This window comes from Ovis canadensis, chromosome 3, assembly GCF_042477335.2.
Source record: "Ovis canadensis isolate MfBH-ARS-UI-01 breed Bighorn chromosome 3, ARS-UI_OviCan_v2, whole genome shotgun sequence".
NCBI lineage: Eukaryota > Metazoa > Chordata > Mammalia > Artiodactyla > Bovidae > Ovis > Ovis canadensis.
In genome coordinates this window covers 130090424-130105846 of record NC_091247.1, presented here as the reverse complement: position 1 = coordinate 130105846, position 15423 = coordinate 130090424, and the positions used below count along the sequence as shown (strand labels likewise).

At 34.9% G+C, this 15423-nt stretch overlaps 1 protein-coding gene across 11 annotated transcripts in view; it reads left to right on the top strand.

The window, feature by feature from the left end:
* The window catches only part of CEP290 (centrosomal protein 290), a 92744-nt gene that overhangs the window by 44643 nt on the left and 32678 nt on the right, over window positions 1-15423 (top strand). For all 11 annotated transcript variants that reach the window (XR_011255200.1, XR_011255199.1, XM_069580657.1 and 8 more), the window contains 10 exons: window positions 3475-3680; window positions 4589-4740; window positions 6754-6865; window positions 7489-7944; window positions 8706-8870; window positions 9859-9966; window positions 10729-10863; window positions 12726-12992; window positions 13562-13669; window positions 14304-14503. Coding sequence is in view for 9 of the 11 variants with exons in the window: in XM_069580657.1 (XP_069436758.1) it covers window positions 3475-3680; window positions 4589-4740; window positions 6754-6865; window positions 7489-7944; window positions 8706-8870; window positions 9859-9966; window positions 10729-10863; window positions 12726-12992; window positions 13562-13669; window positions 14304-14503 (1909 nt within the window). In the remaining 2 variants the exon portion in view is untranslated. The remainder of the gene's footprint in view (window positions 1-3474; window positions 3681-4588; window positions 4741-6753; window positions 6866-7488; window positions 7945-8705; window positions 8871-9858; window positions 9967-10728; window positions 10864-12725; window positions 12993-13561; window positions 13670-14303; window positions 14504-15423) is intronic.

Below are 15423 nucleotides of genomic sequence, written 5' to 3'. Positions count from 1 at the left end.
TTTTTCAAGGTTTCTTTTACTGTTAAATTGTTAACAGACATAGTTTAGAGGCTTGACATTGGGAAGTCTAAAATAAGCTACTTTTAGAAATGTGATTTTTAATTCGTACTCAGAGGTTAAAGCGTCTGCCTCCAATGCGGGAGACCTGGGTTCGATCCCTGGGTTGGGAAGATCCCCTGGAGAAGGAAATGGCAACCCACTCCAGTATTCTTGCCTGGAGAATCCCATGGACGGAGGAGCCTGGTAGGCTACAGTCCACGGGGTCACAAAGAGTCAGACATGACTGAGCGACTTCACCACCACCATCAAGAGTTTAAAAGTGAATTGACTTTCGTCTAACTCTTAAATGAAAGAAGATGCAATTTTAACTAAGATAGAGAAAAGAATATTATATACAGTTTCAGTAAGCTCTTTGTTCATCCTATCCTGTGTCTCTTTAATAAGTGCTGAATTCCTTATAGAAATTCCTTAATTTCAAATGCTTTAATCTCTCTGATACATGGCTTTATATCACTGAAGTTTTAAAAGCTTTTATTTCCTGTTGCCTTTCCTTATTTCTTTGTTTATAAGTGTCACTTTATTACTTTTTTTCATGCAGGAATTGATTGGAGTTGGCTGTTACTCTCCCTAGGACACTCCAAATACAGGAGTGTCTCTTTTCACTATCAGAGTTTAGCACAAAAGAAAATGGAAAGGGGTTTTATGTTCTTTGTATATTTATATTTACTGCAACTTTTTTTCTGTCCTTCATGGTGGTTAGTTGCCTAAATGGTTCCATAATGTTTTCCTAACACATTTAGCTTTTCAGTAATGTTACTATAAGTTATTTGATCACTGCCTGCAGCAACTATTCTAAAATCATATACTATTTTAAAGAAACATACAGGACAAAATGAAGTACTTCTTAAAACTAATGTAGACACCGAAACAACTTGCCTGGTTTCAAAAAAATTTATGTACTTTTGAGCAAACTCAGTTATAGAACTCAAGCTTGTAAAGCTAGAAAGATAGGAGAAGGGCATTATTGTAAAAGACAAAATGAATCACTGCACAGTTCCTTAAAATAATTGACTTCCCTGAACATAATGATTAATTGACACTCTAAAAAATAAAACTCTACCAAATTTTGTCTTTTTCCTGGAGCATGTCTGTTATGCGTAACAGAAATACTCATTTTCTCTTCTTAAAAAATGACTAATGACATTCCTGCATGATACCTTTACATTCTAAATTGGGGTAGTTTTTTTTCTTTTCATTTAACCACAAACTTTTGTGTCAAAAAATAAGCTATACAACTGCATATATGAGATGAGGGTGTAATAACTACTAAAATTAAATAAAATAAATAATTTGAGGATGGTCCAGTGATCAAGATTCTGCACTCCTACCACAGGGAGTCTGGGTTCGATCCCTGGTCAGGGAACTAGATCCCATATGCTACAACTAAGAGTTCTTATGCCACAACTAAAAGACCACACATTCTGCAACAAAGATTGAAGACCTGTGTGTGGCAACTGAGACTTAGTACAGCCAAACAAATAAATAAATATTTAAAGATTGTAAAATAATGGGATTCTCCAGGCAAGAATACTGGAGTGGGTTGTCATTTCCTCCACCAAGGGATCTTCCTAACCCAGGGATCAAACCCGCATCTCTTTCATCTTCTGCATTGGCAGAAAGTGTCTTTGCCACTAGCGCCAACTGGGAAGCCCATTTAGTTCAGTTCAGTCACTCAGTCATGTCTGACTCTTTGCGACCCCATGAATTGCAGCACACCAGGCCTCCCTGTCCATCAACAGCTCTGGAGTTTACTCAGACTTATGTACATGGAGTCTGTGATGCCATCCAGCCATCTCATCCTCTGTCGTCCCCTTCTCCTCCTGGCCCCAATCCCTCCCAGCATCAGAGTCTTTTCCAATGAGTCAACTCTTCGTATGAGGTGGCCAAAGTATTGGAATTTCAGCTTTAGCATCAGTCCTTCCAGTGAACACCCAGGACTGATCTCCTTTAAAAGAGTCTTCTCCAATACCACAGTTCAAAAACATTAGATATATACAAAGGCCAAATAATATTCAGGGTTAAAGAACATATTTGGTGAAATCGTTAAATCACATGGCTTCAGGTTTTACTTTTTTACTCTTTAAGACTTCAAAGTCATTGAACTTGCATTCACAGAGTCATGTTACTTCACTGTATTTCTTCTTATACCTTGCATTTCTCAGTTAACAAAATGTATTTATTTGCCCTTTTTTGACTTCCTACTTGTGACACCTCCCACACTACTTCTTTTACGTTGTTACTTCTATACAGGCATACCTTGGACATATTGCAAGTTCAGGTCTAGACCAGCACAACAAAACAAATATTGCAGTAAATGAGTCACAGAAATTTTTTGGTTTCCCAGTGCCTATAAAAGTTATGTTTACATTATGCTATAATGTATTAGGTATGCAGTCGTATTATATGTAAACAAATAATGTGCATACCTTAATTGTAAGGCTCGGAGAACCGCACTCTGAAAAGGACACTCAGGGACAGCCTCTAGTGGACTGACAAAGTTTATTATCCAATTGTGTAGTTTTATAATTTTCAGGGAATAGAACATAAGACAGACTTGCACGTAGCCATTTCAGATAAACATCAAAGCAATTTAAACATAAAACACAAAACCCACCACCCAAGGCATAGCATAGCTTTGGCGAAACTCTAAAGAGAGTCTTATCAGGAAACAACAGTCCTTGCTCTCAGAAACAGGTGGTCAGAAGGAAGCCTTTGAATGCCTCAAGGCCGGGCATATAACCCTTGTTATCCGTTCCCAGCCTCAGGCACTCAGTGAACGCTCATAACCCTTTGTTATGCTCACTCCAGTGGAGCAAATACATTTTCAGTATTTGCTCAAAGCCTTCCAGCTCCTCCACACTTAATGCTAAAATACTTTAGTGCTAAAAAATGCTAGCCATCATCTGAACCTTCAGTTTGTCATAGTAGTAGCATCAAAGATCACTGATCACGGATCACATAACCAATATACTAGTAATGGAAAAGGGTGAGATGTTGTGAGAATTACCATTGTGACACAGAAACACAAAGAGAGCAAATGGTATTGGAAAAATGGCACTAGTAGACTTACTCGGCCCAGGCCTGTCGCCACATACCTTCAATTTAAAAACAAAAAGGAAAAAATGCAGTCATCTGCCAAGCTTAGTAAAGTAAAGCACGCCTCTCATCCTATGAAGAATAATTTTTATGATCCTTTGAGTGATGAAACGTGGAAGTTCCAGAGAGATTAAATGGGGTAGGCAGCGTACAGACAAGATGTAACAGAGCTGTGACTAGTACCCAGGTCTGTCATAATTCAGAAGGCTCATGTGTTTTCCACAGAACCATATTGCTTCCTTATATGATGTCTAAAATGTTGGGGATAACATTTTGATAAGAAGAGCATGAGATTTACCAACATATTGTTGTATTTAGGAAATGAATCTAACATGGATAAGGCAAAGAAATCTGTAACCAACAGTGAGATTGTTTCTATTTCCAAAAAAATCACTATGCTGGAGATGAAGGAATTGAATGAAAGGCAGCGGGCTGAACATTCTCAAAAAATGTACGAACATGTGAAGACTTCACTACAGCAAATGGAAGAACGCAATTTTGAATTGGAAACCAAATTTGCTGAGGTTTGATATTATAATTTTTATCATGCAGTTAGAGAGTAAATAATGATTCATGGTAGCCATTGTATTATTGGAAGAGGTTTGTTTGTAACTCTGAAGTAGCATATTAATACAGTGCTTGCGTTTCATATAATGGATAAATAATGTAGCTTTATATCTGAAATGTTTAAAAAGAAACCATGTATTTCTGTGATTGAGTTCTTATTTCTTAGCAGCATTACAAAATTTAGATTTAATGTGCAAAACGATGTTATTTGCTTGATGGAATTTCCTTCCATTGTCATCCATTCATTTAACACTTATTATTCCTGAGTGCCTATAACATGCCAGATGCTGTGTGGGAACTGGAGTTATGGCACAAAATAAGAAAGACAGTAATCTCTCCTCTCAAGGACTTCATTCTAATAGAAAGTTTTAGACTTTTTTGATATGGTCAAAATTATAAAATTGGTTGGCAATAATATAGTCTGCAAATATTCAACAATTTACGATGAAGTAGCAGTCTTCCTTGAGAATTAGTAAATTTCTCAGGTCATTCATGTTCTTTTAACCAAGTTATTAAATAATATATTAAGATTTTATTAATATTAACTGTTTATTTATAGATTATATAATTGAAGTAAAATATAATAAGCATTTTAAGTAAATTAAGAGTATCATAGATTCATATCTTACTAGATTGTGAGTTGACCAATATAAATGACTTGGTGGGTTGACATATAACTAGAGTTTTCCTAATTTGTTCCTGGCTTTTTCTCTTCTTATCATCTTCAATCTATTCTTAATACTTGACACCCAAATTAGTGTATCTGAACTAAAATAAAGAGGACTGCAGGATGCTTTAAAGGTATATTAAAAGGAAAACTTCACCAAAAGCTAATGTTTCTGAATGTCTTTTGTTATTTTCCCAGCTTACCAGAATCAATTTGGAAGCACAGAAAGTGGAACAGATGTTAAGAGATGAATTAGCTGATAGTGTGAGCAAGACTGTAAGTGATGCTGACAGGCAACACATTCTAGAATTAGAGAAGAGTGAAATGGAACTAAAAGTTGAAGTATCAAAGTAAGTGCATGTGCGTTTGGTTAGCTGTGTCCATGTTAGTCACTTGGTTAGCTGTCTTCACTGTACTTTGTGTTATGAAACCTCATTACAGTGATCAAGGGTAATATCCTTAGTGGCAGTTGATGCTGGTTTCTTTTTATATAGAACTCTGTTAAGTAATATTGACTTCCCTGGTGGCTCAGATGGTAAAGCGTCTGCCTACAATATGGGAGACCCGGGTTCAATCCCTGGGTCGGGAAGATCTGGAGAAGGAAATGGCAACACACTCCAGTATTCTTGCCTGGAAAATCCCATGGATGGTGGAACCTGGTAGGCTACAGTCCATGGGGTCGCAAAGAGTCAGACATGACCAAACAACTTCACTTTCACTAAGTAATATTAACAAGATTGATATTTTACTGGCATAAATAAGAATATTGGAGAGGAAATAACTTCTCAAGATTTACATTTGTCAGAGTCCAATATTACAGAAAACACAGAACTTGGCATCAGGACCCTATGAGATCTATTTTTTTTCACATACTAGTATTTTTTTGGAAGGAAGGGTTGTGGCATTTATTTAAGCTTAACTTACTAAGAGAGTAATAGTGTATCTACTTATAATAGGGTTGCTGTAAAAATATAAAGAACAATTCAGATTTTGATTCAGTTTGCATATCTTGGGTATCTACTGTGTACTGTGTGTGGGCCCATTCGCTAAGTCATGTCTGACTCTGTGACCCCATGAGCTGTAGCCTACAGGCTCCTCTGTCCATGGAATTCTCCAGTCAAGAATACCGGAGTGGGTTGCCATTTCCTTCTCCAGGGAATCTTCCCAACCCAGGGCTCTAACCTGCATCTCCTACACTGGTAGGTGGACGAGCATCTGGGAAGCTGCACACTGTGTACTGTGCTTTGTGTTAAATATTTATTGAATCATCCCAATCCACTTAATAATCCAAATAATATTTGTTGTTTTCATTTTACATAAAGAAACAGTTTATTCTCTTAGAATTCAAAATATATGTAGGAGGAAGTACTATACACCAGGTAGATGCTTGTGTTCATTTGTTTGTGATCATGTCTTAACTGCTTTAGAGTAGTATGAGGATCCTTGAGTTGATTCATCAAGCTCAAATAATTAGTAAAAAGAGTTACAGCTTACCCATAAAGTTATAGCCATTGTTTTGGAACCTCGTTTTGGTAATATCACTCATTTCCAGCCCTTTCACTATGAAGGACTCCTTTATTCTTCTTATGTCATGGACCTCACCTTTTTTAGTAAACTAAGTTATAATTAATCATTTTGTTATATTTTAATTGATTAACACTCATATAACTGGCAATGAGAATTTCTAATCAATATGAGGAAAACAGACTTATCAGTTACACTGAACTAAAATTACTCCAGTCCAAAGTAAAATGCATTTTACTTTACCTATTTAATCTTATCACAGTAGTCATATAGGACATTTAATAATTATCATCAAGCTCCCCTCCATTTTTGGTAATTGTAATCAATGTATAATCTTTTTTACATTTCTGCTAACTTATAAATTAAAATAAAGCCAATCAAAACATTCATTGATTGACCTTGAAAATTTAAATTTCTGTAATCTTAACTGTAGAGTTTGTCAAGTAAGCCTACCTAATACCTTATTCCAGCTATACCAAACCATGGTAACAAGTGTCTCATGAAAAAATTTGTGAGAGGAGTTTGTTGGCCATTTATGTTTAGAAAATGTATATGTACAGATTGAGATCCTCTTTTACTTTAGAACTTCTCAGAGCATTTGATATGATACTGTGTATATGAATTTTCAAGGGAGAAGAATGTTGGGAATGGAGCGGTTAAAACCTGTTAACCTCTCATGAATTATGTTTCATGAAATACTTCAGGAAACTTTAGTATTTCGTAAAAAGAAGAGATGCTGCAAGCTAACAGCTTTTCCACAAGGGTCTAGAAATTGGAAAATCTAGTATTTACTTAGAGTATGTACCTAATCATGTCTGAAGTATCTTATTACTTCCTAGACTAAAAGAGATTTCTGATATTGCCAAAAGGCAAGTTGAAATTTTGAACGCACAGCAGCAGTCCAGGGAGAGGGAAGCAGAGTCCATCAGAACACAGCTGTTAGACTACCAGGTATGTGCGGTATTAACTCTCATGCATAGAGGCTTTTCTTTTCCAAAATTTACATTAGATATTTGGGATCGTTTTTGTAGTCTTAATCAGGATATATCAAATAGAGGCTCCTGTTTTCATTAATTGTAACTTGATTAGAAAAACTTTAATTTGAAATGCCATTGATAACACAGGAAAGCATTTAAATGCTTACAGATGCATTGTGCCAACCGCTGATCACAGTTCAGACAATGGGGAGAAACTTTTTCATAATGGTATTGTTTCTTGTATTTATGTATAGGTTTCCACATATTCTCACATTATAGTTTTTTTAGGATTAAAAAACTACCCGTTGTCTACATTAGTATTATTATCAGTATTGTTATTTACATATGGAAGTTTAAAAAAAAATTAGTAATATTCCAACTGGTATGTAGTTAGGTGCCAGATTTAGATTTTAAATAAGTTTCATTCTAGTTCTTTTTCTTCTGCAGACTTTTGCAATTTATGTTAAAGCAAGGTTAGATTTTTGTAGGATCTCATGTAGCATATGTTTTAAATTAGTAAATTCTGATTTTTAAGTCCATAATAAGTTTCACTGGGAAAACTTGAAACTTACTACAAATATTTATTTTTTATATTAGGCACAGTCTGATGAAAAGGCACTAATTGCCAAGCTGCACCAACACATAGTCTCTCTTCAAGCTAGTGAGGCTACTGCTCTTGGTAAGTTGGAGTCAGTTACATCTAAACTGCAGAAGATGGAGGCCCATAATTTGCGCTTAGAGCAGAAACTTGATGAAAAAGAACAAGCTCTCTTTTATGCCCGTTTGGAGGGTAGAAACAGAGCAAAACATCTGCGCCAAACAATTCAGTCTCTACGACGACAGTTCAGTGGAGCTTTACCTTTGGCACAACAGGAAAAGTTCTCTAAAACAATGATTCAGTTACAAAATGACAAACTTAGGATAATGGAAGAAATGAAAAATTCTCAACAAGAACATAGAAGTCTGAAGAACAAAACACTGGAGATGGAATTAAAGTTAAAGGGACTGGAAGATTTAATAAGCACTTTAAAGGATGCCAGGGGAGCCCAAAAGGTAAAACACTGATTTTAAGTTCAGTATTTTCAGAAGAGTTACATAATAATTTTGAGTTAATATGTGCCTATGTGGAAAATGCTTAATATATGAGCAAAATTCCAGATATAATTTATTAATTTAGATTTTATAAATTAGGAGTTTGAGCTATTGGAATATCTGTTTATAAATAAAATGAGACTCCTCTAAGCCATAGTTTCAGTAGAAATGCTTAGATTGTAGTATCAAAGAATTTTAAACACTCTAGGAAAGTATATATTAATTAAATACTAACTGTAATTATTCTTAAACATTATAGTGATTAAACAAGTAGTAGGCCTACATTTATTTTTTAATGTAATTTTGTTTTTACTCTTATTTGGAAGGAATTAATGAAAAATAATTATTTTGAAATTAAATTTTATTCTCTAGGCTAGAAACATTTGGGATTTTTATTTATGAAAGTAAAACCAATGTTGCAATTACACACAAACACTAAGGACCCAACAAATACATGAAAGTAAATGAATAAATAAATGTGATTGTTAGTGATATCCATTTCAGCATCTTTTGAAAAATGCTTTATGTTAGGAGTCTACATATTAAAAAAGTCTATAGAAATTCTAAATAAACTTCTTTTTGGTACAACCAAGAATAATTTTATATCTTATTTTATTTTAGAATGTCCATTAATTTGAATTGAAATCATTAAAATCAGTAGAGAAATTCATTATTTATTAATATAGTATTAACATTGGTATATGTAATTTGTAAATATTTAGGTAATCAGTTGGCACACAAAAATAGAAGAACTCCGTCTTCAAGAGCTTAAACTCAATCGAGAATTAGTCAAAGATAAAGAAGAAATAAAATATTTGAATAATATAATTTCTGAATATGAGAACACAATCCGTAGCCTGGAGGAAGAAATTGTGCAGCAGAATAAGGTTTCATTTTATATTTATTTTGGTGTTTTGTTGCTAAGATTTTTAATATAACAACATTGCATTGATGACTGCCTTATTTTCCTAATCAAGTATAGCTTCTATTATTATTCTTATAAAATATTGTTTCTTATTTTTTAAACTATTCTAAAAATACATTATTCATTTATTTAGTTGCATTAGTTGTCTTGAAAGGAAGAATTCATAAACAAGTTTATTTGTTAAGTTAATTTTTGTTTCACTATTGGTTATTTGAATTCACCTTTACAAGTTTCTACTGCTGTCACTGAAGGAATAAGGCAGCTTGGTATAGAATAAAGAACAGAAGCTTTGGAGACAGATGCAGTTCACTAAGCAGATGCTTACTTGCCTTAGAAATTTTGTTGTTCCTTCTGCTTAAATTGTTCTTACCTAAGATACCAGTATTACTTCTGCTTTCACTGCCTTCTGATCTTACCTCTAATGTATTACCTTATCAATGAGACCTTCACTAGTTACCCAACATACAACAGTAAATTTTATCATCAAGATTCCTTAAATACGGATTACCTAGTTTCATTTTACTCCATAGCACTCATCGCCCTCGGACATATGACATACTTATTTGTTTACTATCTCCCCCTCAGTAGTATATAACTCCTGTGGTGAAGGGGACTTGGTTTTGTTTATTGCTGTGTTCTCATTGTCTCAAATAGTACTTGCCACATAGACTGTGTCATTAAACATGCTTTGGGTGAATGAATGGATGGATGGATAAATGGATGGGTACATGGATGGGTTGAAATCCTGACTCCACACCTGCCTGTCCTTGTGATCTTAGGCAAAAATTACTTAATCTCTGAATTTTCTTCCTTTTTCCTTAAAATGAAAATAATAACAGTGACCTCAAATGGTTGTTGTGAGGATTAAAGAAGAAAAATGTATGTAAAAGTTCTTCTCATAGGCCTGGTGAGTGTCTCTGTGTGTGCATGACCCAACTATCCTTCTTTAGTTTCATGAAGAAAGACAGATGGCCTGGGATCAGAGAGAAGTTGAGCTGGAACGTCAACTAGATGTTTTTGACCGTCAGCAAAATGAAATACTAAGTGAAGCGCAAAAGGTATAAATGATTAATCTATTAATCTATTATCTATTAATCTATTAATCTATTAATCTATTAATCTATTAATGCTACTTTATAGCAGGACCTATAATGTTAACCAATAGAAATGTTTTCTAAGGTTGGATGGAATTTTATTTTTATTTTTCTGTTTTTTTTTTTAATTGGAGGATAATTGCTTTACAGTGTTGCATTAGTCTCTGGTACACAACAGTGTGAGTCAGCTATCTGTATACATACATCCCCTCCCTCCTAAGCCTCCCTCCCAGTCGCCACATCCTACCCCTCTAGGTTGTCACAGAGTACTGAGGTCAGCTCCCTGTGCCATACAGTAGTTTACCAGTATCTATCTATTTTACATGCGGTAGTATTTATACTCTTTCAATTCGTTCCACCCTCTCCTTCCCCTGCTGTGTCCACAGGTTCGTTCTCTACATCTGTGTCTCTATTCCTGACCTGCAGATAGGTTCATCAGTACCATTTTTCTAGCTTCCATGTATATATGTTAATATACGATATGTGTTTTTCTCTTTCTGGCTTACTTCACTGTATGACAGACTGTAGGGGTCATCCACATGACTACAAATGACCCAATTTTCTTCTTTTTTATGGCTGAGTTGGAATTTTAATTGATGATATCTTTTTATGTGTCAACTATAAGTGAAATTTAACCATGTCTTGTCATATAGTTGTAAAAATTAATATTGTTATTTCCAATGTTGCAACTGCTCTTCTTTAAAAAAAAAATCTATTTCTCAATAGTTTGAAGAGGCTACAGGATCAATGCCAGACCCTAGTTTGCCCATTCCAAATCAACTTGAGATTGCTCTAAGAAAAATTAAGGAAAATATCAGAATAATCCTAGAAACCCAAGCAACTTGCAGATCACTGGAAGAGGTAATTAGAAGAATTTGCATATTGTTGTTGTTCAGTTGGCAAGTCTGACCCCGTCTGACTCTTTGTGACCTCATGGACTGTAGCATGCCAGGCTTCCTGGCCCCTCACCATCTCCTAGAGTTTGCTCAAGTTCATGTCCATTTCATTGGTGATGTCATCCAACCATCTTATCCTCTGTTGCCCTCTTCTCCTTGCATTTTGATAAGTATATTATTGGGTATACTTCTGGAATTTTATAAGTAATATTTTTAAATGAGGATGAAGCATAAAATGATGAATCTGTTGCTTATTCTACTCTACTTTTCTTTAGTCTTTGTTTTGCCAATAAAGAACAGTAGGTATGGCTAATTTGAAATCACTCTTCTTTTAGTCATTACTTATCACTTTTGGGCACACTCATCAGTTGCTAGCATGAAAGGAAACCAAAAGAGCATTTGACTGTAGCTTTATGAGCAATGTGTTTCCCTCCCTTCAATGATCCAAGAATTGTTTTCATCCTTGTTTATTTTTATATTTTATTTTGAAGCATATGTTCTAAACTCTGGATCAATTTTTAGTTTACTTCTTTTCGTGGGTGGTTAAAGGGCTTGAAGGTAAATTAGGAGTTGTTTCTTAGTTTAATCTAGGTCTTAAATTTGGTTAATAGATGGTCAGTTCTCTCTTTATTAAATTATACAGAAAATAGTATAAACTGAATATATTTAGATGTCAACTAAAATGAAAATCATATTACTATAAATACATTTAAAATAATTTTTTAAATTGTGCATTTTTAAATCAACCAAAGAAACTTAAATTGTCTTCTATATTGTAAATTTGTCATTTATGTGAATTGCCACTGAGCTATTTGATTTTTGAGTATTTGCTTAATTCCGTTGAGGAATATATACTATTTTTTGTTTTGTTTTGAGAAGCTGCACATTTTATAATGGAGATCCATCGACTCAGACCACTAAAATTCCAGCTTTTATACTTTGTTGACTTCTATGGGTTACTCTTCTGATGCTCTAATGAGTCAATGAATCAAAATAAAAGAAATGATTCAGTACATTTTCTTTATAGATCTATCACCACCCACATTTCTATTTCTAAAACTATAAGATCTAAATAAAGTATTGTAACTAAATTTCATTTTCATCATTAACAATGAAGTTTCTAACATATATAATAATCTTATAAATAAAATATGCATGTAGATAACTGCTATCACATAGAAATACAGTTTAACCTTATTAAGACTCTTGAGAGTCCCTTGGACTGCAAGGAGTCCATCCAGTCCATCCTAAAGGAGATCAGTCCTGGTGTTCTTTGGAAGAACTGATGTTGAAGCTGAAACTCCAACACTTTGGCCACCTGATGCGAACAGCTGACTCATTTGATGCTGGGAAAGATTGAAGGCAGGAGAAGGGGATGACAGAGGATAAGATAGTTGGATGGCATCACCGACTCAATGGACATGAGTTTGAGTAAATTCTGAGAGTTGGACAGGGAGATCTGGTGTGCTGCAGTCCATTGGGTCGCAGAGTCGGACATGACTGAGTGACTGAACTGAACTGAAAGTAGCATTTGACTATTAGTGCGCTTCTCTTGTAGCTCAGTTGGTAAAGAATCTACCTGCAGTGCAGGAGACCCGGGTTCGATTCCAGCATTGGGAAGATCCCCTGGAGAAGGAGATGGCAACCCACTCCAGTATTCCTGCCTGGAAAATCTCATGGACAGAGGAGCCCGGCAGGCTACAGTCCATGGGGTAGCAAAAATTGGACGCGAGTTAGTGACTAAACCACCACCACCAGTCTGACTAAAATTCAGATGAAGCATTTAAAAGAAAAAAAAGTATTTTTTTTAATGATTTATCATTACAGAAACTAAGAGAAAAAGAATCTGCTTTACGGTTAGCAGAGGAGAATATTCTGTCAAGAGACAAAGTGATCAATGAACTGAGGCTTCGATTGCCTGCCACTGCAGAAGAAGAAAAGCTTATAGCTGAGTTCAGCAGAAAAGAGGTGGAACCAAAATCTCATCACACGTTGAAACTTGCTCACCAGACCATTGCAAATATGCAAGCAAGGTTAAATCAAAAGGAAGAAGTGTTGAAGAAGTATCAACATCTGCTAGAAAAAGCCAGAGAGGTATTTGGTTATGTTATGCTGTCTTATTTATTATGGTGTTTTTTAGACAAATGCCAAATACTATTCTGCCCTTAAGTGGTGTTTCATTTCTTGTTTTCAAATGATTCAATTCAGGTATTGTTACTTTCACATGATTGGATTACAGATCTGTCAGTAAAACTGGCAGTTTGTGTTATTGACTGAGTAAACCAGTAATGGCGTTCATGGTGAAACTGATTTCAAGTTAATAGGTAAAGATTGAGGCAGTAAGTTAGAATGAAATCCATCACACTGGTATCAGTGAAAATCAAATTTGCCAGAACTTTAAGGGGTAAAAAAAATCTAAAATTTAAAAATTGCTAGAAACAAGTTAAAAGATAATAAATCCATAGTATTCTAATATTAAGAATAAGTTATACTCTAAGGCTAGGCTTGTCAGTTTGAACATGTGCTAGGGAAATGTATGCACATGTTGTTCCTTCCCTCTCATAAGGATTTTAGTATATTAAAGATAAAATATTTAAGACTTTTAGAATGTAAATTTATACGAGTCACAATGTAAGCTATAGTTTTCATTTGTTATAAAACAGGAACAAAGAGAAATTGTTAAGAAACATGAAGAAGAACTTCATATTCTTCATCGTAAATTAGAACTGCAGGCTGATAATTCACTCAGTAAATTCAAAGAAACAGCTTGGGTAAGATTACAGTTTGGGTAAGAGTCTAGGAACTTTGTTCTATTCTTTATTGATTTTTCAGACCATACAGTTGAAAATTTAGCTCTGTTTTCGGGGAGAGGGGATTGGAAGCCATCCTACTTTTTTTTTTTTTTTGCCAGAATAATCTGAAAACACAGCCCTGATCATTTTTTTCCCTACGCCTAGATTTTTTTATAGCTTACTGCTGCCTAGAAAATCATGTTTATATTTCTTCCTCTGACCTCTGTCTGTCTTTTAAAATCTATACATTATTAATTTACCTGTATCTAACTGCTTTCTATCTTCTGATAATTCTTGCCTCTTGGTCATTGTATTCTGTATGTGCAAAATGACCTTTCTTCTCCTAACATGCAAACCTTACCTTCCTCAAACTTTAACTCATTAATTCAATCAATATTTATTTATTGATCCTTCCCTACATGTAGGTACTTTGCCAGATGCTGGGAATACAAAGAATAAGATCCCTATTTCCTGTCTTCTCTAAGCCTTCATTGCCTTCATTACATTTTAGATTTGAAATTGTTTTGATCATTTAAGGAACCAAGTTAAAATTATGAGATAAGTATGGCATTGCATTGTACCTGCTCATGGCTAATATAATGATATTTCATAGGATTTAATAAAACAGTCTCCTACTCCAGTTCCTACCAACAAGCATTTTATTCGTTTGGCTGAAATGGAACAGACAGTAGCAGAACAAGATGACTCTCTCTCCTCACTTGTGATCAAACTAAAACAAGTATCTCAAGATTTAGAGAGACAAAAAGAAATCACTGAATTAAAAATCAAAGAATTTGAAAATATGAAATTACGGTAAGTCTTAGAAATATATTGTAAATATAGGAAAATGGGAATAATGATATAATAAATATAAATGTAAGCATTTGTTATATCATGCACTGGTCTAAAAATATTGCCTATATTGTCTCATTTTATCCTCAGTACTACTGATGATATGGGATAGTCATTCCATTTTGCAGATAGGAAGCTAAGCTACAGAACGTGTTAGTAACATGCCTAGGAGAAGATGAGAAAGCCATGATTTGAATCTAGTCAGTCTGACTCAAAAGATTCTTGTGTAGAATCTCATCTTTAACCTTTGAAATTTTCCTTTTTATTATCTGTAAAGGAAAATGACAATCCTTACTCTGGCTCTTTCAAGGTGGTTATATGAAGGCCAAATGATGCTATATATGGAAGTAGTTTGAAAATTGTAAAGTAACATAAATACAAAACTTTTATTTATATACCTGTAATAGTTTGTGGCCCCACTCCAGTATTCTTGCCTAGAGAATCCCGTGGACAGAGGAGCCTGGTGGGCTGCTCTCCATAGAGTCGGACAGAGTCAGACACGACTGAAGCGACTTAGCAGCAGCAGCAGCAGCAGCAACAACAGTTTTTGGCATACATTTAAGGCTCAAATATTTGTTGAATGAAATATTAATCTTTTTTATTAACCACATCAACAGTGGAGGGCTCAAAGCATTCTCTATATTAGAAATTCTAAACATTGTTCAATCATTTATCAGAGTATAAATTTTGAAACTAAAATAGGTACAGGAGTTCCCTGGTGATCCAGTGGTAAAGAGTCCAGCTGCCAGTGCAGGGGACCAGGATTCAGTTCCTGGTCCGGGAATACTGCACATGCAGCAAGGCAGCAGCGCCCATGCTCCCCACCTGCTGAGCCTGTGCACTGGAGGCTGCAAGCCTCAACTGTTGAGCCCAAGTGCTGC